Source organism: Chelonia mydas, chromosome 14 (assembly GCF_015237465.2).
Source record: "Chelonia mydas isolate rCheMyd1 chromosome 14, rCheMyd1.pri.v2, whole genome shotgun sequence".
Classification (NCBI taxonomy): Eukaryota; Metazoa; Chordata; order Testudines; family Cheloniidae; genus Chelonia; species Chelonia mydas.
In genome coordinates, this window is record NC_051254.2 from 31,010,898 (window position 1) to 31,036,867 (window position 25,970).

At 48.2% G+C, this 25,970-nt stretch overlaps 1 protein-coding gene across 10 annotated transcripts in view; it reads right to left on the minus strand.

Annotated features, from left to right (window-relative positions):
• Positions 1 to 939: 939 nt before the first annotated feature.
• The window catches only part of LOC102946970 (zinc finger protein 501), an 86,863-nt gene continuing 61,832 nt past the window's right edge, over positions 940 to 25,970 (minus strand). For 5 of the 10 annotated variants that reach the window (XM_043528785.1, XM_043528784.1, XM_043528788.1 and 2 more), the window contains 2 exons: positions 18,985 to 19,098; positions 940 to 7,459 (listed from right to left, as the gene is read on the minus strand). In XM_043528785.1, the coding sequence (XP_043384720.1) occupies positions 6,294 to 7,459; positions 18,985 to 19,098 (1,280 nt within the window). In that variant the 3' untranslated portion in view covers positions 940 to 6,293. Of the gene's footprint in view, positions 7,460 to 18,475; positions 18,601 to 18,808; positions 19,099 to 21,125; positions 21,145 to 21,238; positions 21,505 to 25,970 lie in introns of those variants that run through there. The other 5 variants (XM_027834987.3, XM_007052794.4, XM_027834994.3 and 2 more) reach the window with 5 other exon arrangements.

A 25,970-nucleotide genomic window follows, 5' to 3' on the forward strand; every position in this document is an offset into this window, starting at 1 on the left:
CGTCCAGGATTTCCAGGTTTATGGATCTTGGGTAGCAGATAGAATACCCCTGGTCGAGGTTCTAGGGGTGTGTCTGTGCAGATTTGTTCTTGTGCTTTTTCAGGGAGTTTCCTGAGCAGATGGTGTAGTTTCTTTTGGTAACCCTCAGTGGGATCAGAGGGTAATGGCTTGCAGAAAGTGGTGTTGGAGAGCTGCCTAGCAGCCTCTTGTTCATATTCCGACCTATTCATGATGACGACAGCACCTCCTTTGTCAGCCTTTTTGATTATGATGTCAGAGTTGTTTCTGAGGCTGTGGATGGCATTGTGTTCTGCACGGCTGAGGTTATGGGGCAAGTGATGCTGCTTTTCCACAATTTCAGCCTGTGCACGTCAGCGGAAGCACTCTACGTAGAAGTCCAGTCTGTTGTTTCAACCTTCAGGAGGAGTCCACCCAGAATCCTTCTTTTTGTAGTGTTGGTAGGAAGGTCTCTGTGGGTTAGTATGTTATTCAGAGGTGTGTTGGAAATATTCCTTGCATCGGAGACATCGAAAAGAGGATTCTAGGTCACCACAGAACTGTATCATGTTCGTGGGGGTGGAGGGGCAGAAGGAGAGGCCCCGAGATAGGACAGATTCTTCTGCTGGGCTAAGAGTATAGTTGGGTAGATTAACAATATTGCTGGGTGGGTTAAGGGAACCACTGTGGTGGGTTATTTCCTCCCCCCCCCCCCCCCCCGCTCTCCTGCTGGTAATAGCTCACCTTACCTGATCACTCTTGTTACAGTGTGTATGGTAACACCTATTGTTTCATGTTCTCTGTGTATACAAAATCTCCCCACTGTATTTTCCACTGAATGCATCCGATGAAGTGAGCTGTAGCTCATGAAAGCTTACGCTCAAATAAATTTGTTAGTCTCTAAGGTGCCACAAGTACTCCTTTTCTTTTTGTGTGTGTGCGTGCGTGCGCGCGCGCGCTGTGTCCTAGCTCTTAACACAGCCACCTGACACTTTTCCCCTCCAAAGCTTGTCTCTCTCACCAACAGAAGCTGGTCTCTCTACTACCTCTCCTCTTTCTTCTCCAGCTGGGAGACCTTCTCTCTGCAGGGAAGCCGAGCAGTGTGGGAAATCTCCTTCCTCTTGGCTGTTAGTTGCTAGGTGTTACTGTCCCGACCACTGGGGTTTACATTCACATGTGTAGACTTTATTTAGTTTGTTAATGATTCTGGTTTCCTGCTGAGTTAACAGCTCATTCCCTTCGCTTTACACTCAAGGCTTGTCTACACTTAAAACGCTGCTGTGTGGCTTGCACCACTGTAGTGCTTCATTGAAGACACTACCTATGCTGACAGGAGGGCTTCTCCCATCAGCGTAGGTATGCTTCCTCCCTGAGAGGCAGTAGCTAGGTGGATGGGAGAATTCTGTTTACTTAGCACTGTCTACACACTGGGGGTTGGGTCGGTTTAACTGCGTCGTTCACAGGTGTAGATTTTCACACACCCCTTAGTAATGTAATTATACCACGGCAATGCAAAGCCCAGAGGGAAACTGAGGCACACACAGGAATCATAAAAATATTACCAAAGTCCCCACATTCATCATATTATGGAAGTTATGTACAGAAGAGCATGCCCTTTCCCTAACCCCACAGTAAACCCTACTTAGACAGTGTACGACAGATGGCACGTAAGAGCACAGAGTAAGAGTAAAAAATTATTGGCCTATTTTGACCGCCAAAATTCATACCTCACTGAGCTTCATAGTTAGCTGTCCTGTACCCTGAATTACCCCTAAGGAAGGCTGCACAGTTGGGTGAAAGGAAACTATATAATGGATGGATTCTATTAAAATGAGTGAACTACACCCCAAAGGGAGCAGAGAAGTTGCATAAAAAGCGAACGGCAAACATTTTCAGACTTAAGACTCATCGTTTGTAAAGCCACTCGGTGCTTAAACTTAAGAGTGGGTTTGCTTTTTACCCTTTTGCTGAATAGATTTTGGGAGGAACTTTATTTTCTAGCCCACAGGCTTGCATCACCTGGCTCCATGCAGCCTAGTTGAGGTGTGTGCCTTGATACAGTCCTTAATTTCACCCTTATTTTATTTGCATGCCTAACTGCTCTTCCCCCTCTGACATCGTGTTCACTCTTCCAGGCTGGTACTACTTTTTAAAGCTTTATTTAACTTATTTTGCAACTTTCTACCGCCTTCCTCTCCTCTTTCCTCCTCCACTTACCCTTAAAAACCAGAGCACAGGAATCCCTTATCCAAGGCTGGTTTCAGAGTAGCAGCCGTGTTAGTCTGTATTTGCAAAAAGAAGAGGTGTACTAGTGGCACCTTAGAGACTAACCAATTTATTTGAGCATGGGAATGTTGAGAGAGATTATTATTTCAATGAAATAACAATTTTTGAAGCACAAATACCTGAAAGAAGGATTCCCCACAGCCGTGGGGAATTCACTAAGATTAGCAAAGATTTTGAGGGTGCCAATCCCTAAAAGACCTACAGGGATAATTTCAGGAGGTTTCACATAACTTAAAAGGAAGAGGGTTCTGTAGAAAAGTTCTTAGAAATGTACACAGTCCAAGTTTTTTTAAAAACCTGCCATATCTGATGGAGCAAACATGTCTCTATCCTTGGGCAGATCTAATCATCACTGTGGAATTTGAGGGGAGCCCAAGGGGGAGCAGTAATGAGGTTAGATTTTAAAATGAAGATTTGATGGGCTATTCCTACCCACCCCCACTTTTCACCTCTTCCTGTGATGTCCTTAACTGCACATAGAAGACCATGGCCTGATCTACACTACAAAGTTAAGTTGACATAACTCCATCTCCCTCCCTCCATTTCATTATGATTCACCCCTTCCCTTCATTGCAATGTCACCTCCAGAGAGACAAAGGGGAACCCAAAACTGTGACCATTTCATGGTTCCCTGAAACTGCTCTTTCCTGGGCATTAAAAATAGGTGAGCAGATTCCCAAGGGCTGTGAGATCTCTGACACCCAGGATTGAGCATCACTTTCCTGCTCTTCCCCAGCATTTTCTCTCTCACTCACATGGAGGCTCTGCCTCAGGAGCTGATGTCAGCTGAACCCAGAGCTGCCTTTGTGGGCTAGTTCCAGCCACTGGAGAAAGTGCCCCACTCTGGTAGGCACAGAGGCAGATTTAATGAAGGTCTGTCCATGGCCCAGATCCCACTTGGGAAGCTGCAGGTCCAACTTCTGGATGTTGTTGCTATTGCTGCTACTCTCTGCATGTGACCCAGGAAGCTCAGCTGATACCAGAGTGGAGGGAACAAGACATGCCCCCCCCCATAGCAATTACCAGAGCCACTAGTGCTTGGAGCTAATTAAGCCCCCTCCAAACCTCACTGTATTCAGATACAGAGTTGTGTGATGGCCAAACTGAAAAAAAATTGGTTAGTTTCAGACTGAAAGTGACTTTTCCCTCACAAAAAACAAACAAAAACACTTTGAAATAAAATGTGGATTCAAAATATTGACATTGCTTAAGTTTTTGTTTTGTTTTCAGCCAAAGTAGTTTCAATACCCCCCAAAACACATTTTTGGTCAATTTACTATTCGCTGCAAAAAATAAAAAATTCACTCAGCTCCAACCCAGCTACCCTAAAGCAAAGCAATCCACTTTTGAAAACTTGTTGTGCATCAGACATAAACAGATACAAGCATCTCCTAAAGTTGAGGTGTGACCAACTTCCAGATGAAATTTCTGTGGGGCAGCAGAAGAAATAGAGACTTCAGCTTGGAATCGCTAAAGGCCAAATCCTGAGATCAAGGGACCTTTGCTGAGAAGGGAACTCAAAATTTACATCTCAATAGGCCACTTCAGTCTTGAGTGGTATCCCCTCTTCCCCATGCCTAATCATTTTTAAATTGCATATCAGGGCAGGGGACATGCTCTGGCAATGAGATCTGGGGAACAGTCTCCCCAGTGGAAAGAGTGGGAAGCCCGGGTTTTAGCACGGACAGTCAGTTGAAGGTTTTGGAACTAATGTGTAGTCACAAGCGACCTGATTTTTGGTGAGGGTGAGGGATGGGTGCTGTTTCAAGTCGCAGTTCCCCAACCCAGCACCACTAGTACAAGCCAGGTGCCCCATCCTCATGCACAATATCCACAAGCGTTGATAAGCACATTTTAAATGTTTTATTTGCAGTCATAAGGGCTGGATATTTTTTTCTTTAAAAAACCTGATTATTTATTTGTATCACCACAGTGCATAGGAGCAGCTCTATATTTAGGTTCTGGAACAAAATTCTGCAGCAAGGGGTGGGAGTGGGGTGGATTCGCTGTTAATGCCACAGCCACAAAATTGCAGACAACCTGCAGAACACTCCCGCTTTGCTGAGGGAAACAGACAGGATGGGAGCAAATGGACATTTTCCACTTCTAACTTTGCTTATTTTATTATACTCCATTTCAAATTAAGTAAACTGGGAATTTATAATCCAGGAACTGCAATTTCAATGTAGATACCCTGTCAGTACTGCTAACTCATACAAGGAGCAGATTAATTCCTCAATTGATTCTCTTGTTATGTAGTTTTATACTGAACCCAGGTATTTTAGACTCCACCTAAATTAATAATTATTTACACCTGCCTTATGCTGGGATTAACTCTTTGATACTTGCTCCTAGACGAATAAATGAAATTGAAAATAAAGCGAGTGGTGACAGGAGAAATACAGCGCATGTGATAACTCAGACTCTAACTGGGGCAGGTACAAGGAATTCAGCCATGGAGCTATCTTAGTCATAGGATTTTTTAATGGGTATATGTCAGGGGTAGCCAAACCACAGCTCGTGAGCCACATGCAGCTCTTCTACAATTAAAGTGCAGCCCATGGAGCCCCCGACACCCTCCTATTCTCTGCCTACCAGATTGGAGGCAGGGAGAGCTTAGGGCTTCTGCGCTGTGGTGGGGAGAGGGCTTCTGCCCTTCAGCCAGGTGGTAGGGCTAGGGGTTTCGGCCTCGCAGGGCACGCTGGCCAGGGCTCGGAGCTTCAGCAGAAGCAAAGGTGCGCTGCATTTCTCGAACTACTGAAGATTGTCATATACAGCTCAGAGGGTCAGTAAGTTTGGCTACCCTGGCATATGTATATGTCAGAGCTATTATAGTGTAATGCATTAAGAATGAAACTAAACGGGCAATAGTAATGTATTGATGGTTCTGTGAGGATGACTATATCAAAAAGCAGACCTATGATGTAATTACAGTCACTAGAGCCTTGGGCAGATACAAAATTTGTATCTGTATCCGATCTGTGGTCCGCAAACATGATCTGCAGATATCAAGCAGATACCAAGTGGATATCCGCAGATTTTCAGGGCTCTGGGTATAAAATTTGGATCCGTATCCATCCGCAACCATGGTTGATATTCATGGATGCAGATATACGCAGATTTGCAGTGCTAGGACAGTGTTATCAACAGACTTTCCCACAGGCCCCAATCTCAGCCCATTTTCACTTGTGTTGTAAGACTCAGAGTTTAGGAAACTCAGTTACACTTTATTCCTCTGCATTTCAAGTAAGAAAAAACCACATCATCCCAATTCTGTCTCCCGTGTCCAGTTCAGGACATTGCAAAGCCAAACCACTCCACCAGTGCTCCTGAATGTATCAGTTTTCTTAAGTAGAATACTGTTAAGAATAAATCAGAAATTGCAGCAAACAAGATGGTTCTAGAGAAAAAGGAAAAGCAAAATAAGAAAGGTAAATGTACGAGCTTAACAGAGAATATTCAGTTTGCTGAAAGTAACAGTCAAATCCAGTTAATTCAATACAATAATCAACCTGATTGCTATGAGTGAATCTTCCATTCAGGGAAGCTGAGTTAGTTACCAGTTTTAATAACTCCCCCTATGGTCCAGGAGGTCAGACTTCAAAGATTGGACATCTATATAGCCAGGTTTGGGAGTTTTGCATTAAATCACTCCCTACAAGTTTGAAGAATGCATGAAAACACATGCCTGCATTGATACAAAGTACTATGAACATTCTGCAGATTCATGTGCATGATCTCTCTCAGTATAATGGTCTTTGAAGATATGCCTATGTTCATCATCTGTGTCACAACTCCCAAGCAACTGTGCCCTCCAGAACCATCCTCTCTGGTTCCCATCCTCCCTGCCCCAGGCATACATTGGAGCCAAAGCCCAGATTCTCAAAAGCTATTTATGCTCCTGATGTCTATTGATTTCAACAGAAATTAGGAGCCTCACTACCTTTGAGGAACTGGGTCCAAACACAGCCATCATTAATGAGAAAAGGCCAGGGTATTATTCACCATGGCTAGGTTGGAGCCAGGCTTTTTTTTATACAAAGTTTTCCTCTGGTGTGAGTTCTCTGATGTCGAACAAGGTTTGAACTCCGGGTCATGCTCTTCCCACAGTGGGAGCACTGATAGAGTTTCTCTCCTGTGTGGGTTCTCTGGTGGGCAATAAGGTTTGAGCTCCGACTGAATCCTTTCCCGCACTCGGGGCATTTATAGGGCTTCTCTCCTGTGTGGATTCTCTGATGTGTAATAAGGTCTGAGCTCTGACAGAAGCTTTTCCCACAGTCCAGGCACTTGTAGGGTTTCTCTCCCTTGTGGAACCTCTGATGTCTAATGAGGTGCGACATCTGACTGAAGCTTTTCTCGCAGTCGGGGCATTGGTAAGGCGCCTCTCCAGTGTGGGATCGATGATGTGCAACAAGGTGTGAGATTCTATTGAGGCTTTTCCCACACTCAGGGCACGTGTAGGATTTCTCCCCTGTATGGGTTCTCTGGTGTGTAATAAGGTCTGAGCTCTGACAGAAGCTTTTCCCACAGTCCAGACACTTATAAGGCTTCTCTCCCGTATGGAACCTTTGATGTCTAACAAGGTGAGACATTTGACTGAAGCTTTTCTCACAGTCTGGGCATTTGTAAGGCATCTCTCCACTGTTCACAGTAAGGTGTGAAACCCGCCGGAGGCTTTTCCCAGAGTCGGGACACTTATATGGCTTCTGTCCCGTGTGCGATTTCAGATGATTAATAAGCTGTGAGTTGCGACGGAAGTTTTTCTTGCAGTTGGGGCATTTATAGGGCTTCTCACCAGTGTGGATTCTCTCATGTGTAGTAAGGTGGGATCTTTGACTAAAACTTTTCCCACAGTCCAGACATTTATAGGGTTTTTCTCCTGTATGGATTCTCTCATGGGCAGTAAGGTGTGATCTCCAACTAAAGGCTTTCCCACATTCAGCACACTCGTAGGATCTCTCCCCCATGTGGACTCTCAGCTGGCTCGTGGTTTCATTAAGAACATTGAAACCTCCCTGGTAGTCACTAGATTTTTCCTCTCTCCCCCCTTTGTGGTTTCCCTCCTCCCTCTCTGATATGTGCTGACTCTGCTCAGGATTCTGGGAAACATTTCCTTTGGCTCTTTCTGAAAACATCCCGTTTGGGTCCACTTGCTCAGGATCTTCCAGAGGAGCATCTGTAAGATAATAGGGCAATAAGTAGTAGCCAACACGGGATTTGTCAAGAACAAATCATGCCAAAACAACCTAATTTCTTTTTTGGACAGGGTTACTGGCCTTGTGAATAGGGGGAAAGCAGTAAATGTGATACAGTTCCACGTGATATTTTCATAAGCAAACTAGGGAAATGTGGTCTAGATGAAATTACTATAAGGTGGGTGCATAATTGATTGAAAGATCATATTCAAAGAGTAGTTATCAATGGCTCACTGTCAAACTGGGGGATGTACCTAGTGGAGTCCTGCATGGATCTGTCCTGGGTGCAGTACTATTCAACATTTTCATTAATGACTTGGATAATGGAATGGAGAGTATGCTTATAAAATTTAGGGATGATACCAAGCTGGGTGGGAGTGGGGGCATGTACTTTGCAGGACAGGATTAGAATTCAAAATTACCTTAATGAATTGGTCTGAAATCAGCTAGATGAAATTCAGTAAAGACGGGAGTGGAGGGAAATAATCAAATGTACAGATACAAAATGGGGAATAAACTGACTTCAGCAGTACTGCTGCCTAGAGGATCTGGGTGTTATAAGGGAATCACAAATTCAGTACAACCCAGCAATGTCATGCAGTTGCAAAAAAAAAAAACAAAAAAAAAAAAAACGCTAAAATCATTTTTGGGGTATATTAACAGGACTGTCCTAAGACAGACACAGCAAGTAATTGAGCACTGGTAAGGCCTCAGTTGGAGTGTTATGTCCAGTTATTAGGTGCCTCACTTTAAGAAAGATGGCATGGACATAAAATGCAAATAGGCTTGGAATCGCAGTAACTGTTTGGGCACCTAAAAATTAAATGCTGAGACGCTGAACATCATAATGCCTGACTTACGTGCCTAAGCTCCGAAACAATGCATGGGGAGAGACAGGTGCCTTAGACTGCAGTTGACAAAACCCAGCATGGTAGGTAGGGAGCTAGCTATGCTACCCAAAGTGCGAAGCCTCACCCCTCTCACAGAGATAGGCGCCTAAGTCCAGGTTGCAGAGCAGTGCTGGGAACCATCTTTGCAGTTGGGTTCCTATGCCATTTTTGCAGGAGGCAGGTGGAGGAGCTCCTCATAACTTTTAGCCCAGGATCCACTCCCCCTGCTCCAAGTGACTTTAATTATTTATCCACAGTGCAACAGCTTCCACAAGAGTGAGGGACTATCCCATAGCTCAGTGGTTAGAGCACTCACCTGAGATCTCCTTGCAAATCCCTTCTCTGCTTCAGATGGAAGGGGCCTTGAACTGGGTCTCTCCTATGTCCCAAGTGAATACCCTAAGCTAAGTACACTGGGCTAAGGTTTTTAGTGAGGTTCTCCTCTCCCCCATCACTGACTGTTTTGGGTAAAGTTGCCTGAGGGGCCTGATCCGGTAGGCGGCCTCTGAGCACGATGACTGGCTCAACACCTGCACACAACTGAGGCAGCTCCATGCCTGTCTTTCCCTGGTTTGTAAGTCACTCTGGGGGTTAGGTGGGAAATAAGTATCCAGATTCTTAGAGGGAGGCAGCAGTGTGCACACCCAGAGGAAGAAATGTAGGTGCGTAAGGAACTTTGCCTGCCAAAACGTAGGCGCTGAGTGAGTGCGCGGGAGTTTGGTGCATCGCAGTGGAGCATAAATATAAGAATTTAGGTGCCTAAACTCCTTTGGGGTATCCAGGCAGACATGGGCAAATTGGAGAGTCAAGAGGGGAAACACAAAAATGATCAAAGGCTTTTAAAAAAAACAAAAACAAAAACAAAAAACAAAAAAAAAAACACTTGCCCTGTGAGGAAAGGTTGAAGAGAAAGAGAAAAACTTGGGGAGATGGGCCCTGTTAACAGTCGTTAAATATGTTAAGGGCTGTTATAAAGCCAGGCCACCTGCTTTGAGCCAGCAGCCTTATAAAAAGGCAGCCAGTTGCAAACTGAGTGAGCAGCGAACAGAGGACAGGCAAAACAGAGGGAGTTTGCCTGCGGGAAGTTTGTTCAGTGTTTTTTGCCTTTCAGGCTCCTGTGAGCAACATTTGAGGAGACTCTCCGAAGGAAGACATGGAAAGTGAATGGTCAGCTGTTGTGACCTGCTCAGAATGTGCCATGTTTGTCTTTCTCCCAGAGGACAGAAGTGACTTCGCCTGTATGAAGTGCAAGCTGGTCTGCATACTGGAAGAGAAGGTTAAAGGACTAGAGAACCAAGTATCAATCCTGTGTTGCATCAGAAAAAATGAAGATTTTCTGGATAGAAGTCAGTGTTTAGTTCTGGAAGTACAACATGATGAAGAATCAGAGAGGGCAGTGCAGAACGGGGAAGAATATTGGCAGCATGTGACCTCCAGAGGAAGAAAGAGGAGAAGCTGTGAACCCCCAATACACAGATAGAGATGTGAAACCGTTTTCAGGCTCTCTGCACAGGTACTACTGCGGAGAAGGATTTGGAAGAGCCCTCTGGGGGAAGGAATCAGAAGGAGACACCATCGGCCGGAAGGCATGGGATGCATTGTCCTAGGGATGGGGGTTCCATGATCACCACTCCCAAGAGGAGGAGATGAGTAGTGGTGGTCAGGGGCTCCCTCCTAAGAGGGACGGAGTCATCCATCTGCCGACCAGACCAGGAGACTCGAGAAGTATGCTGCTTGCCTGGAGCTAGAATCCAGGATGTGACGGAGCGTTTGTCGAGACTGAACAAGACCTCGGACCGCTACCCCTTCCTGCTTCTCCACGTGGGCACCAATGATACTGCCAAGAATGACCTTGAGTGGATCACTGCAGACTACGTGGCTCTGGGAAGAAGGATAAAGGAGTTTGAGGTGCAAGTCATGTTCTCATCCATCCTCCCTGTTGAAGGAAAAGGCCCAGGTAGGGACTGTCGAATTGTGGAGGTGAATGCATGGTTACGCAGGTGGTGTCAGAAAGAGGGCTTTGGATTCTTCAACCATGGGATGCTGTTCCAGGAAGGATTGCTAGGAAGAGATTTGCTAACCTAGTGAGGAGGGCTTTAAACTAGGTTTGCTGGGGGATGGTGACCTAAGCCCAGAGGTAACTGGGAGAGTGGGATACTGGGAGGAAACACAAGGAGGAGGGTACAAGATGGGAAGCCTCCTGATTCATACTGAGAAAGTAGGGTAATTGGCTAGTTATTTTAGGTGCATGTACACGAACGCAAGAAGCCTGGGAAACAAGCAGGAAGAACTGGAAGTCCTGGCACAATCAAGGAACTATGAAGTGATTGGAATAACAGAAACTTGGTGGGGCAGTTCACATGACTGGAGCACTGTCATGGATGGGTATAAACTGTTCAGGAAGGACAGGTAGGGGAGGAAAGGTGGAGGAGTTGCACTGAGTCAACAATGTGCCCTTGTTGCCAAGAAGGCCAATGGCATTTTGGAATGTATAAGTAGGGGCATTGCCAGCAGATCGAGGGACGTGATTGTTCCCCTCTATTTGACACTGGTGAGGCCTCATCTGGAGTACTGTGTCCAGTTTTGGGCCCCACACTACAAGAAGGATGTGGAAAAATTGGAAAACGTCCAACAGAGGGCAACAAAAATGATTAGGGGACTGGAACACATGACTTATGAGGAGAGGCTGAGGGAACTGGGGATGTTTAGTTTACGGAAGAGAAGAATGAGGGGGGATTTGATAGCTGCTTTCAACTACCTGAAAGGGGGTTCCAAAGAGGATGGCTCTAGACTGTTCTCAGTGGTAGCATATGACAGAACAAGGAGTAATGTTCTCAAGTTGCAGTGGGGGAAGTTTAGGTTGGATATTAGGAAAAACTTTTTCACTAGGAGGGTGGGGAAACACTGGAATACGTTACCTAGGGAGGTGGTGGAATCTCCTTCCTTAGAAGTTTTTAGGGTCAGGCTTGACAAAGCCCTGGCTGGGATGATTTAATTGGGGATCGGTCCTGCTTTGAGCAGGGGGTTGGACTAGGGGGTTGGACTCCTGAGGTCCCTTCCAACCCTGATATTCTATGATTGTATGTAAGAGAGCGGTATGATTGCTCAGAGCTCCAGTTTGAAACCGGAGAAAAGCCTGTTGAGAGTCTTTGGGTTAAGTTTAGAGGCGAGAGCAACAAGGGTGATGTTGTGGTGGGTGTGTAAAATAGACTAGCGGATCAGAAAGATGACATAGATGAGGCTTTCTTTGGACAACTAACTGAAGTTTCCAGATCACAGGCCCTGGTTCTAATGAGGGACTTCAATCACCCCGACATCTGCCGGGAGAGCAATACAGCAATGCATAGACAATCCAGAAAGTTTTTGGAGAGTGTTGGGGACAATTTCCTGGTACAAGTGCTGGAGGAACAGACTAGGGACTGTGCTCCTCTTGACCTGCTGCTTACAGACAGGGAAGAATTGGTAGGGGAAGTAGAAGTGGGTGGCAACCTAGGCAGCAGTGACCATGAGATGGTTGAGTTCAGGATCCTGACAAAAAGGAAGAAAGGAGAGTAGCAAAATACATACCCTGGACTTCAGAAAAGCAGACTTAGACTTCCTTAGGGAACTGATGGGCAGGATCCCCTGGGAGGCTAATATGAGGGGGAAAGGAGTCCAGGAGAGTTGGCTGTATTTTAAAGAAGCCTTATTGAGGACGCAGGAACAAACCATCCCAAAGTGCAGAAAGAATAGCAAATATGGCAAGCGACCAGCTTGGCTTAACAGTGAAATCTTCAGGGAGCTTAAACTCAAAAAAGGAAGCTTACAAGAAGTGGAAATTTGGACAGATGATTAGGGAGGAGTATAAAAATATTGCTCGAGAATGCAGGGGTGTAATCAGGAAGGCTAAGGCACAATTGGAGTTGCAGCTAGCAAGGGATGTGAAGGGTAACAAGAAGGGTTTCTACAGGTATGTTAGCAACAAGAAGGTCAGGGAAAGTGTGGGCCCCTTACTGAATGGGGGAGGCAACATAGTGACAGATGATGTGGAAAAAGCTGAAGTACTCAATACTTTTTTTGCCTGGGTTTTCACCAACAAGGTCAGGTCCCAGACTGCTGCACTGGGCAATACAGTATGGGGAGGAGGTGAGCAGCCCTCAGTGGTGAAAGAACAGGTTCAGGACTATTTAGAAAAGCTGGACATGCACAAGTCCATGGGTCCGGATCTAATGCAGGGGGCGGGCATTAGGGTGTCTGTGTGTTTGCGTCAGGGAAGCCTGGCTGTTTAAAAATAGCCAGAGCCTCGCGAACCAGCTGAGCGGCAGCGAACCAGCTGAGCAGCGGGGACAGCAGAGCAGCTCACAGCAGGAGTTTGCCTGGGAGTTCGCCTGCAGTGAGCCCAGTGAGGCTTACATCTTGCAAATGTCTCTGAGGAAGCTCATAGTAGGTAGGTGATATGGAAGGGGGGGTTCAGCTGTTGTGACCTGCACTGGATGTGCCATGTTTGTCTTTCTTCCACAGGACAGAAGCAACTTTGTCTGTACAAAGTGCAAGCTGGTCTCCATATTGGAAGAGAAGATTGAAGGTCTGGAGCAACAGATAACGACCCTGCGTTGTATACGAGAGACTGAGGATTTTCTGGACAAAACTCAGGATAGGCTTCTAGGGGCACAAAGCTCTAAAGATATAGAGCAGGTTGCACAGAGGAGCCAAGAGGCCAGTGAAGAAGCTTGGCAACATGTGACCTCCAGAAGAGGTAAGCGGAATGTCCGGGTTCCAGTAATACAGACACAGGTAACTAACCGCTTTCATGTTCTCTCCACAGGTACCATTGCGGAGAGTGGACCAGATGATATGTCTGGGGGGAGAAAGCAGAAGGAGACTCCGCTGGTTGGAAGGCATGAGATGCGATGTCCTGAGGTTGGGGGTTCCACGACCACCACTCCCAAGAGGAGAAGGCGGGTGGTGGTGGTCGGGGACTCTCTCCTCCGGGGGACTGAGTCATCTATCTGCCGCCCTGACCGGGAAAACCGAGAAGTCTGCTGCTTGCCGGGGGCTAAGATTTGCGATGTGACGGAGAGACTGCCGAGACTCATCAAGCCCTCGGATCGCTACCCCTTCCTGCTTCTCCATGTAGGCACCAATGATACTGCCAAGAATGACCTTGAGCGGATCACTGCGGACTACGTGGCTCTGGGAAGAAGGATAAAGGAGTTGGAGGCGCAAGTGGTGTTCTCGTCCATCCTCCCCGTGGAAGGAAAAGGCCTGGGTAGGGACCGTCGAATCGTGGAAGTCAACGAATGGCTACGCAGGTGGTGTCGGAGAGAAGGCTTTGGATTCTTTGACCATGGGATGGTGTTTCATGAAGGAGGAGTGCTGGGCAGAGACGGGCTCCATCTTACGAAGAGAGGGAAGAGCATCTTTGCCAGCAGGCTGGCTAACCTAGTGAGGAGGGCTTTAAACTAGGTTCACCGGGGGAAGGAGACCAAAGCCCTGAGGTAAGTGGGAAAGCGGGATACCGGGAGGAAGCACAGGCAGGAATGTCTGTGAGGGGAGGGCTCTTGCCTCATACTGGGAATGAGGGGCGATCAACAGGTTATCTCAAGTGCTTATATACAAATGCACAAAGCCTTGGAAACAAGCAGGGAGAACTGGAGGTCCTGGTGATGTCAAGGAACTATGACGTGATTGGAATAACAGAGACTTGGTGGGATAACTCACATGACTGGAGTACAGTCATGGATGGTTATAAACTGTTCAGGAAGGACAGGCAGGGCAGAAAAGGTGGGGGAGTAGCACTGTATGTAAGGGAGCAGTATGACTGCTCAGAGCTCCGGTACGAAACTGTGGAAAAACCTGAGTGTCTCTGGATTAAGTTTAGAAGTGTGTGCAACAAGAGTGATGTAGTGGTGGGAGTCTGCTATAGACCACCGGACCAGGGGGATGAGGTGGATGAGGCTTTCTTCCGGCAACTCACGGAAGCTACTAGATCGCATGCCCTGATTCTCATGGGTGACTTTAATTTCCCTGATATCTGCTGGGAGAGCAATACAGCGGTGCATAGACAATCCAGGAAGTTTTTGGAAAGCGTAGGAGACAATTTCCTGGTGCAAGTACTAGGGGAGCCAACTAGGGGGGGCGCTTTTCTTGACCTGCTGCTCACAAACCGGGTAGAATTAGTGCGGGAAGCAAAAGTGGATGGGAATCTGGGAGGCAGTGACCATGAGTTGGTTGAGTTCAGGATCCTGACGCAGGGAAGAAAGGTAAGCAGCAGGATACGGACCCTGGACTTCAGGAAAGCAGACTTCGACTCCCTCAGGGAACAGATGGCCAGGATCCCCTGGGGGACTAACATGAAGGGGAAGGGAGTCCAGGAGAGCTGGCTGTATTTCAAGGAATCCCTGTTGAGGTTACAGGGACAAACCATCCCGATGAGTCGAAAGAATAGTAAATATGGCAGGCGACCAGCTTGGCTTAATGGTGAAATCCTAGCGGATCTTAAACATAAAAAAGAAGCTTACAAGAAGTGGAAGGTTGGACATATGACCAGGGAAGAGTATAAAAATATTGCTCGGGCATGTAGGAAAGATATCAGGAGGGCCAAATCGCACCTGGAGCTGCAGCTAGCAAGAGATGTCAAGAGTAACAAGAAGGGTTTCTTCAGGTATGTTGGCAACAAGAAGAAAGCCAAGGAAAGTGTGGGCCCCTTACTGAATGAGGGAGGCAACCTAGTGACAGAGGATGTGGAAAAAGCTAATGTACTCAATGCTTTTTTTGCCTCTGTTTTCACTAACAAGGTCAGCTCCCAGACTGCTGCGCTGGGCATCACAAAATGGGGAAGAGATGGCCAGCCCTCTGTGGAGATAGAGGTGGTTAGGGACTATTTAGAAAAGCTGGACGTGCACAAGTCCATGGGGCCGGACGAGTTGCATCCGAGAGTGCTGAAGGAATTGGCTGCTGTGATTGCAGAGCCCTTGGCCATTATCTTTGAAAACTCGTGGCGAACGGGGGAAGTCCCGGATGACTGGAAAAAGGCTAATGTAGTGCCAATCTTTAAAAAAGGGAAGAAGGAGGATCCTGGGAACTACAGGCCAGTCAGCCTCACCTCAGTCCCTGGAAAAATCATGGAGCAGGTCCTCAAAGAATCAATCCTGAAGCACTTACATGAGAGGAAAGTGATCAGGAACAGTCAGCATGGATTCACCAAGGGAAGGTCATGCCTGACTAATCTAATCGCCTTTTATGATGAGATTACTGGTTCTGTGGATGAAGGGAAAGCAGTGGATGTATTGTTTCTTGACTTTAGCAAAGCTTTTGACACGGTCTCCCACAGTATTCTTGTCAGCAAGTTAAGGAAGTATGGGCTGGATGAATGCACTATAAGGTGGGTAGAAAATTGGCTAGATTGTCGGGCTCAACGGGTAGTGATCAATGGCTCCATGTCTAGTTGGCAGCCGGTGTCAAGTGGAGTGCCCCAGGGGTCGGTCCTGGGGCCGGTTTTGTTCAATATCTTCATAAATGATCTGGAGGATGGTGTGGATTGCACTCTCAGCAAATTTGCGGATGATACTAAACTGGGAGGAGTGGTAGATACGCTGGAGGGGAGGGATAGGATACAGAAGGACCTAGACAAATTGGAGGTTTGGGCCAAAAGAAATCTGATGAGGTTCAATAAGGATAAGTGCAGGGTCCTGCACTTAGGATGGAAGAATCCAATGCACCGCTACAGACTAGGGACCGAATGGCTAGGCAGCAGTTCTGCGGAAAAGGACCTAGGGGTGACAGTGGACGAGAAGCTGGATATGAGTCAGCAGTGTGCCCTTGTTGCCAAGAAGGCCAATGGCATTTTGGGATGTATAAGTAGGGGCATAGCGAGCAGATCGAGGGACGTGATCGTTCCCCTCTATTCGACACTGGTGAGGCCTCATCTGGAGTACTGTGTCCAGTTTTGGGCCCCACACTACAAGAAGGATGTGGATAAATTGGAGAGAGTCCAGCGAAGGGCAACAAAAATGATTAGGGGTCTAGAGCACATGACTTATGAGGAGAGGCTGAGGGAGCTGGGATTGTTTAGTCTGCAGAAGAGAAGAATGAGGGGGGATTTGATAGCTGCTTTCAACTACCTGAAAGGGGGTTCCAAAGAGGATGGCTCTAGACTGTTCTCAATGGTAGCAGATGACAGAACGAGGAGTAATGGTCTCAAGTTGCAATGGGGGAGGTTTAGATTGGATATTAGGAAAAACTTTTTCACTAAGAGGGTGGTGAAACACTGGAATGCGTTACCTAGGGAGGTGGTGGAATCTCCTTCCTTAGAGGTTTTTAAGGTCAGGCTTGACAAAGCCCTGGCTGGGATGATTTAACTGGGACTTGGTCCTGCTTCGAGCAGGGGGTTGGACTAGATGACCTTCTGGGGTCCCTTCCAACCCTGATATTCTATGATTCTATGATTCTAATGCATCCAAGGGTGCTGAGGGAGTTGGCTGATGTGATTGCAGAGCCATTGGCCATTATCTTTGAAAACTCGTGGCAATCTGGGGAGGTCCCGGACGATTGGAAAAAGGCAAATATAGTGCCCATATTTAAAAAAGGGAAGAAAGAGAACCCGGTGAATTACAGCCTCGCTTCAGTCCCCGGCAAAATCATGGAGCAGGTCCTCAAGGAATCCATTTTGAAGCACTTGGAGGAGAGGAAGGTGATCAGAAACAGTCAACATGGATTCACCATGGGCAAGTCATGCCTGACCAACCTGATTGCCTTCTGTGATGAGATAACTGGCACTGTGGATATGGGGAAAGCGGTGGATGTGATATATCTTGACTTTGGCAAAGCTTTTGATACAGTCTCCCACAGTATTCTTGCCAGCAAGTTAAAAAAGTATGGATTGGATGAATGGACTATAAGGTGGATAGAAAGCTCGCTAGATTGTCGGGCTCAACGGCCGGTGATCAACAGCTCCAATATCTAGTTGGCAGCCGGTATCAAGCGGAGTGCCCCAGGAGTCGGTCCTGGGGACGGTTTTGTTCAACATCATTATCAATGATCTGGATGATGGGATTCATTGCACCCTCAGGAATTTTGCAGATGTCACTAAGCTGGGGGGAGAGGTAGATACGCTGGAGGGTAGGAGTAGGGATAGGGTCCAGAGTGACCTAGACAAATTGGAGGATTGGGCCAAAAGAAATCTGATGAGGTTCAACAAGGACAAGTACAGGGTCCTGCACTTAGGAAGGAAGAATCCCAAGCACCGCTACAGGCTGGGGACCAAGTGACTAGGCAGCAGTTCTGCAGAAAAGGACCTGGGGATTACAGTGGATGAGAAGCTAGATAGGAGTCAACAGTGTGCCCTCGTTGCCAAGAAGGCCAATGGCATATTGGGCTGTGTTAGTAGGAGCATTGCCAGCAGATCAAGGAAGTGATTATTTCCCTCTATTCGGCACTGGTGAGGTCACACCTGGAGTACTGCGTCCAGTTTTGGTCCCCCCACTACAGAAGGGATGTGGACAAATTGGAAAGAGTCCAGCGGAGGGCAACAAAAATGATTAGGGGCTGGGGCACATGACTTATGAGGAGAGGCAGAGGGAGCTGAGGTTATTTAGTCTACGAAAGAGAAGAATGAGGGGAGATTTGATAGCAGCCTTCAACTATCTGAAGGTGGGGTCCAAAGAGGATGGAGCTAGGCTGTTCTCAGTGGTGGCAGATGACAGAACAAGAAGCAATGGTCTCAAGTTGCAGTGGGGGAGGTCTAGGTTGGATATCAGGAAACACTATTTCACTAGGAGGGTGGTGAAGCACTGGAATGGGTTATCTAGGGAGGTGGTGGAATCTCCATCCTTAGAGGTTTTTAAGGCTCGGCTTGACAAAGCCCTGGCTGGGATGATTTAGTGGGCGTTGGTCCTGCTTTGAGCAGGGGATTGGACTGGATGACCTCCTGAGGTCTCTTCCAACCCTAATATTCTATGATTGTTCTCCATGTCCAGTGAAGGCAGGACAAGTCATTGGCTTAATCTGCAGCACTGGAGATTAAGGTTAGGTTTTAGGTGAAAGTTTTTAATGATAAGGAGCAGGCTTCCAAGGGAGGTAGTGGAATCCCTATCACTGGAGGTTTTTAAGCACAGGTTAGACAAACACCTTTCAGAGACGGTGTAGGTCTACTTGTCCTGCCTCAACGTGAGGGGCTGGACTGGAGGATTTCTTGAAGTTCCTTCCAGCCTTGCATTTCTGTGAATTCTCCTTCTTGCTCACTGTCCAATCTCCTGCTGGGACAGAGAGAATCCAGACAGGAGTCGTTCCATGTGCTGGGGGAAAGGGAATGCAGAAAGGGGAAGGGGAAAGGGAGTAACTAATCCAATTAACTGCAGAGCAGATAAAAATAAATCATGAGACAATTCCTCCTCCTTCCAATCACTCCCCAAACCTTCCCCAGAGGACAGAGAACTGGGGATCAATTCTAGCTCCACTTACCATCCACACACTCAGGGGAGCGGGAGGTACCACCAGGTGTTCTGGAAAGCCATGAGTGACAACTGCCAAAAGGATCCTGAATGGGATGGGAGGAGGCAGAACTGGGGCTTTGTGGGAATCCCAGCATTTTACTTTACCCACCAATCTTTTCTGACACAGTTTATCTGGTTCCACACCTGGGCAGCTGTGTTTCAGGATCTCCCTCTCCTCAGAGCCTCGGAGATCCAGCTCCTCCAACTCTTCCCTTCGTTCCATCTGCGAGATCACGTTAGGTTTGGGAATTGGACACACTAAGAAAAGAAAACGGGACATCGATATTTGTGGAGTATTCGTTACGAGAAGTGTTCCATGATTATTAACGCAGGCCATTTTAACACATGCAAATCTCTGGGCCAGCTCTCCATGGAATCAGAGCTGCAGGCCACTCTGCTAATGGGAGAATTTAACTACCCACATCTCTGCTGGCGACAAATTCTGCCACACATTCACCACCAACATGGTTTCCCAGCCCACCCAGAAGGGGGATGAGTTTAAATTCAAAGTCAGGCATTATGGGATATGTTGAGGAGGAGGAGGAGGAGGAGGGACTTGTCCATCTACACAGTCAAGGGGGCTAAGGGGAAGAGATTTTACAAAGCTACCATGGGGGGAGGGGGGGAGAAGGAGTGTCCTGGAGGGAAGACAATTAATAAATTAGAAGGAAAGGACAATATATAAATGGCCAAAACATTGACCTGCTTTATAAAGTCTCTCCCATTGGCATAATTACTCCATCTCCGTGAGCAATCTGCCGACGTAGCACTGGTTCAGACAGTGCTTAGGTTGCTGTAACTTGCGTCGGCCAGGTGGTGTCTTTTTCACATCGCTGAGCGACGTTTAGTGAGATTGACTTATGCAGTAGTGTAGACCTGTGCTAAATCCTTTTAAACCCACCATGTCTGATGGAACAAACACGTCCTTGTCCTTGGGGACATAAAATCATCTCTGTGGATTATCTCCAGGGGAAGGGAGAGCAGTAACGAGGGTAGATTTTTAAATGAAGAAATAACACACACACTTCTCTTTGTAGTGTTAAAAATTGCTATCTGTCTTAATTTGCTACCAGCAGCAGTTACTGATACATAAGGTATTGTAAAAAAACTGCCAACTGATGCAATTTGCTATCACTAGCAGTTACTGATATTAAACTGCTATCTGCCCTAATCTGCTACTGGAATATGGGTAGTGAATTGTAACCAGTAGCAGTTACTGATACTTAAGGTTGTTCTTATTTGCTAACTTGTCCTAATTTGCTACCTCTCACCTTTCCCCTTCTAGTACAGAAGAAAAAGTTAGAATTAAAAATTCCAAATTAGAAATCACAGTAAAAAAACACAGCAAGTGCAATACTAGAAACCCAGATGTCATTGCTAAAACTACTAGCAAATACTAACATGCATATTTTCATTGAGTATTTGTTATTAAAATATAATATAAATAGCACGACATGCCTCCCAGCAGCAGATAAGACAAATTGGTGAACTGCTATGAGAGTCCATACAGTCAGATACACTGATAAGGGATTCTTTGTTTCTGAAGGGGTGTACGTAAAATATTTCACTGACTCAAGTCTCCTGCAGCACCTCAGCAGGTTACATCAGGAGCTGCAGTGGCTGGGCAGTGGGATGCCTGCGCCTTTACAAACCCAGCCCTGGGAAGCCCATGTGGAGAGGTGCTGTCCTGTGGGAGGGGAAATAAAATCCCTCGCCCACCCCCACCCTATTTTTTGCAAGCACTGGTGTCTCAGTCCACCAGGGTAACTGTTACCCCCTGTGCCTCTGCCGGGGTTTTATCCGCTGTCACCCTCTGGCAGCGCCTCACCCCTGGGCTTAACTCCGTCTCCTTCCCCCCCCCCCCCCCCCACCTCATCTCTGCTTTTGCCCTTCAGCACCTATCCTAACCCTGCCTCCAGCAGCTTGACCCTCCTGACCAGTCAATTTCCGGCCCCTCCTCAGACCCTGACCGCCCTCCTCCTCCGATCTGCCCCTCTTCAACCCCTGTCAAAAGTAGTCCGCAGAATCTGAGGCCAAGTAAGGGCAGGGTGAAGGCAGATGTTACTGAGCACGCTCAGTGCACCCTAAGTAGCAAATTAAGACAGAGCAGTTTTTCACACTACACATGCCCTGCCCCAAAGAGACAAAAGGGGGGACCCTCCCACTGCCACCCTTTCCTAGTCACCCTGAAACTTCTTCCTCCTCCCCCGAATTCTCTGCGTTTAGCTCTTGGAGCAAAGCTCTGGCAGCAGCTGATGGCCAAGCAAAGGCAGGGGCTTCATTACCGTTCGCTCAGATCTGCCCTGCAGATTCAGCCACAAGAGATCTGAGCCTCCCTTTACTGCAGAGTCACTTCCCTGCCCGGCCCCAGCCCTTTCCCCCGGGTCTCCCCCGTCACCTGCAGGCTCCGGCTCAGGGGCTGGTGTCGGCAGAGCCGGGGCTGGGTCCAGCCACCGCAGAAAGTCCCCCCCACCCTGCTAGGCGCAGAGGGGTGTTAATGCAGGTCTCTCCCCTGCACAGACCCGGCTAGGGAGCAGCAGTACTGCCGGTGCACAGCGAATGACCCAGGAAGCTCAGCCATTTATATGCTGAGCAGAGAGAGAGAGAGCAAGCGAGCACCATCCCGTCCTCTGTTAGCAATAATCAGAGCCCTCTGGTGGCAGGAGCGAGCCCCTCCTTTCCCCCACTGTACAGTAGAACCTCACAGTTACCAACACCAGAGCTAGGAACTGACTGGTAACCACACACCTCATTTGGAACTGGAAGTAGGCAATCAAACAGCAACAAACAAACAAATTGCACCCTCTGCAAGTTTGCACTAAACTGGGAGGAGTGGTAGATACACTGGAAGGTAGGGATAGGATACAGAGGGACCTAGACAAATTAGTGGATTGGGCCAAAAGAAATCTGATGAGGTTCAACAAGGACAAGTGCAGAGTCCTGCACTTAGGACGGAAGAATCCCATGCACCGCTACAGACTACAGACTGGGGGCCGAGTGGTGAGGCAGCAGTTCTGCAGAAAAAGACGTAGGGGTTACAGTGGACGAGAAGCTGCATATGAGTCAATAGTGTACCCTTGTTGCCAGGGCCGGATGAACTTTTTGTGGGCCAAACATATTTGTGGGTCCCCCGGGGAATGATTGTAAAAGGGGCTGGGGGTAAAAGCACAGTGGGGCAGGAGCTAGGGTTGGTCCCTGGAGCAAGGGAGGGGCCGGGGTAAACTGCCAGCGCAGCAGGGCTGGGGTGGGGGTAAACAGGGTCCCTGCCCCCCACCCCTGCCCACATAGAGCGGGTACTTACCTGGTTCTAGCCCATTCTCTTCGTCTCTCTCTGCACTGAGCTGCCCCTCCTCCCGCAGCAGCAGGACCGGTTCTCTTCCAGCCTTCTGGGGTGGGTGATGGGAGTGGGAGGAGCAGAGGCTAATGTGGTTACTCCTATAACCGGACTTTTAGTTTCCAGTCAGCACTGGTAACAGGACACTCAGGTCCCATTTTCTACTGGAGTTTCCAGCCTAAAACTGGATACCAGGCAACAGGGCTGCCAGAAAAGCCGGGGGGGGGTGGGTGGGGGGGGGAAGCAATCATCTTTAAGGGTATGTCTACACTACGGAATTAGGTCGAATTTATAGAAGTCAGTTTTTTAGAAATCGGTTTTATATATTCGAGTGTGTGTGTCCCCACAGAAAATGCTCTAAGTGCATTAAGTGCATTAACTCAGCGGAGTGCTTCCACAGTACCGAGGCTACAGTCGACTTCCGGAGCGTTGCACTGTGGGTAGCTAACCCACAGTTCCGCAGTCTCCGCTGCCCATTGGAATTCTGGGTTGAGATCCCAATGCCTGATGGGGCTAAAACATTGTCGCGGGTGGTTCTGGGTACATATCGTCAGGCCCCCCTTCCCTCCCTCCCTCCGTGAAAGCAAGGGCAGACAATCGTTTCGCGCCTTTTATCCTGAGTTACCTGTGCAGATGCCATACCACGGCAAGCATGGAGCCTGCTCAGGTAACCGTCACTGTATGTCTCCTGGGTGCTGGCAGATGCGGTACGGCATTGCTACACAGCAGCAGCAACCCATTGCCTTCTGGCAGCAAACAGTGCAATATGACTGGTAACCATCATCGTCATGTCCGAGGTGCTCCTGGCCACGTTGGCCAGGAGCGCCTGGGCAGACATGGGCGCAGGGACTAAATTTGGAGTGACTTGACCAGGTCATTCTCTTTAGTCCTGCAGTCAGTCCTATTGAACCGTCTTATGGTGAGCAGGCAGGCGATATGGATTGCTAGCAGTCGTATTGTACCATCTTCTGCCGGGCAGGCAAGAGATGAGGATGGCTAGCAGTCGTATTGTACCATCTTCTGCTGAGCAGCCATGAGATGTGGATGGCTAGCAGTCGTATTGTACCATCTTCTGCTGAGCAGCCATGAGATGTGGATGGCATGCAGTCCTTCTGCACCGTCTGCTGCCAGCCAAAGATGTAAAAGATAGATGGAGTGGATCAAAACAAGAAATAAACCAGATTTGTTTTGTACTCATTTGCTTCCCCCCCTCCCCTGTCTAGGGGACTCATTCCTCTAGGTCACACTGTAGTCACTCACAGAGAAGGTGCAGCGAGGTAAATCTAGCCATGTATCAATCAGAGGCCAGACTAACCTCCTTGTTCCAATAAGAACAATAACTTAGGTGCACCATTTCTTATTGGAACCCTCCGTGAAGTCCTGCCTGAAATACTCCTTGATGTAAAGCCACCCCCTTTGTTGATTTTAGCTCCCTGAAGCCAACCCTGTAAGCCGTGTCCTCAGTCGCCCCTCCCTGCGTCAGAGCAACGGCAAACAATCGTGCATCTGAGTTGAGAGTGCTATCCAGAGCAGTCACAATGGAACACTCTGATGGGGCTAAAACATTGTCGCGGGTGGTTCTGGGCACATATCGTCAGGCCCCCGTTCCCTCCCTCCCTCCGTGAAAGCAAGGGCAGACAATCGTTTCGCGCCTTTTTTCCTGAGTTACCTGTGCAGATGCCATACCACGGCAAGCATGGAGCCCGCTCAGGTAACCATCACCGTATGTCTCCTGGGTGCTGGCAGACGTGGTACTGCATTGCTACACAGCAGCATCAACCCCTTGCCTTGTGGCAGCAGACGGTACAGTATGACTGGTAGCCGTCATCGTCATGTCCGAGGTGCTCCTGACCACGTCAGCCAGGAGCGCCTGGGCAGACGTGGGTGCAGGGACTAAATTTGGAGTGACTTGACCAGGTCATTCTCTTTAGTCCTGCAGTCAGTCCTATTGAACCGTCTTATGGTGAGCAGGCAGGCAATACGGATTGCTAGCAGTCCTATTGCATCATCTTCTGCCGGGCAGCCATGAGATGTGGATGGCATGCAGTCCTTCTGCACCGTCTGCTGCCAGCCAAAGATGTAAAAGATAGATGGAGTGGATCAAAACAAGAAATAGACCAGATTTGTTTTGTACTCATTTGCTTCCCCCCCTCCCCCGTCTAGGGGACTCATTCCTCTAGGTCACACTGCAGTCACTCAGAGAGAAGGTGAGGCGAGGTAAATCTAGCCATGTATCAATCAGAGGCCAGACTAACCTCCTTGTTCCAATAAGAACAATAACTTAGGTGCACCATTTCTTATTGGAACCCTCCGTGAAGTCCTGCCTGAAATACTCCTTGATGTAAAGCCACCCCCTTTGTTGATTTTAGCTCCCTGAAGCCAAGCCTGTAAGCCATGTTGTCAGTTGCCCCTCCCTCCATCAGAGCAACGGCAGACAATCGTTCCGCGCCTTTTTTCTGTGCGGACGCCATACCAAGGCAAGCATGGAGGCCGCTCAGCTCACTTTGGCAATTAGGAGCACATTAAACACCACACGCATTATCCAGCAGTATATGCAGCACCAGAACCTGGCAGAGCGATACTGGGCGAGGAGGCGACGTCAGCGCGGTCACGTGAATGATCAGGACATGGACACAGATTTCTCTGAAAGCATGGGCCCTGCCAATGCATGCATCATGGTGCTAATGGGGCAGGTTCATGCTGTAGAACGCCGATTCTGGGTTCAGGAAACAAGCACAGACTGGTGGGACCGCATAGTGTTGCAGGTCTGGGATGATTCCCAGTGGCTGCGAAACTTGCGCATGCGTAAGGGCATTTTCATGGAACTTTGTGACTTGCTTTCCCCTGCCCTGAAGCACATGAATACCAAGATGAGAGCAGCCCTCACAGTTGAGAAGCGAGTGGCGATAGTCCTGTGGAAGCTTGCAATGCCAGACAGCTACCGGTCAGTTGGGAATCAATTTGGAGTGGGCAAATCTACTGTTGGGGCTGCTGTGATGCAAGTAGCCCACGCAATCAAAGATCTGCTGATATCAAGGGTAGTGACCCTGGGAAATGTGCAGGTCATAGTGGATGGCTTTGCTGCAATGGGATTCCCTAACTGTGGTGGGGCCATAGACGGAACCCATATCCCTATCTTGGCACCGGAGCACCAAGCCGGCGAGTACATAAACCGCAAGGGGTACTTTTCAATAGTGCTGCAAGCTCTGGTGAATCACAAGGGACGTTTCACCAACATCAACGTGGGATGGCCGGGAAAGGTACATGACGCTCGCATCTTCAGGAACTCTGGTCTGTTTCAAAAGCTGCAGGAAGGGACTTTATTCCCAGACCAGAAAATTAACTGTTGGGGACGTTGAAATGCCTATATGTATCCTTGGGGACCCAGCCTACCCCTTAATGCCATGGCTCATGAAGCCGTACACAGGCAGCCTGGACAGTAGTCAGGAGCTGTTCAACTACAGGCTGAGCAAATGCAGAATGGTGGTAGAATGTGCATTTGGACGTTTAAAGGCGCGCTGGCGCAGTTTACTGACTCGCTTAGACCTCAGCGAAACCAATATTCCCACTGTTATTACTGCTTGCTGTGTGTTCCACAATATCTGTGAGAGTAAGGGGGAGACGTTTATGGCGGGGTGGGAGGTTGAGGCAAATCGCCTGGCTGCTGGTTACGCGCAGCCAGACACCAGGGCGGTTAGAAGAGCACAGGAAGGCACGGTACGCATCAGAGACGCTTTGAAAACCAGTTTCATGCTGGCCAGGCTACGGTGTGAAAGTTCTGTTTGTTTCTCCTTGA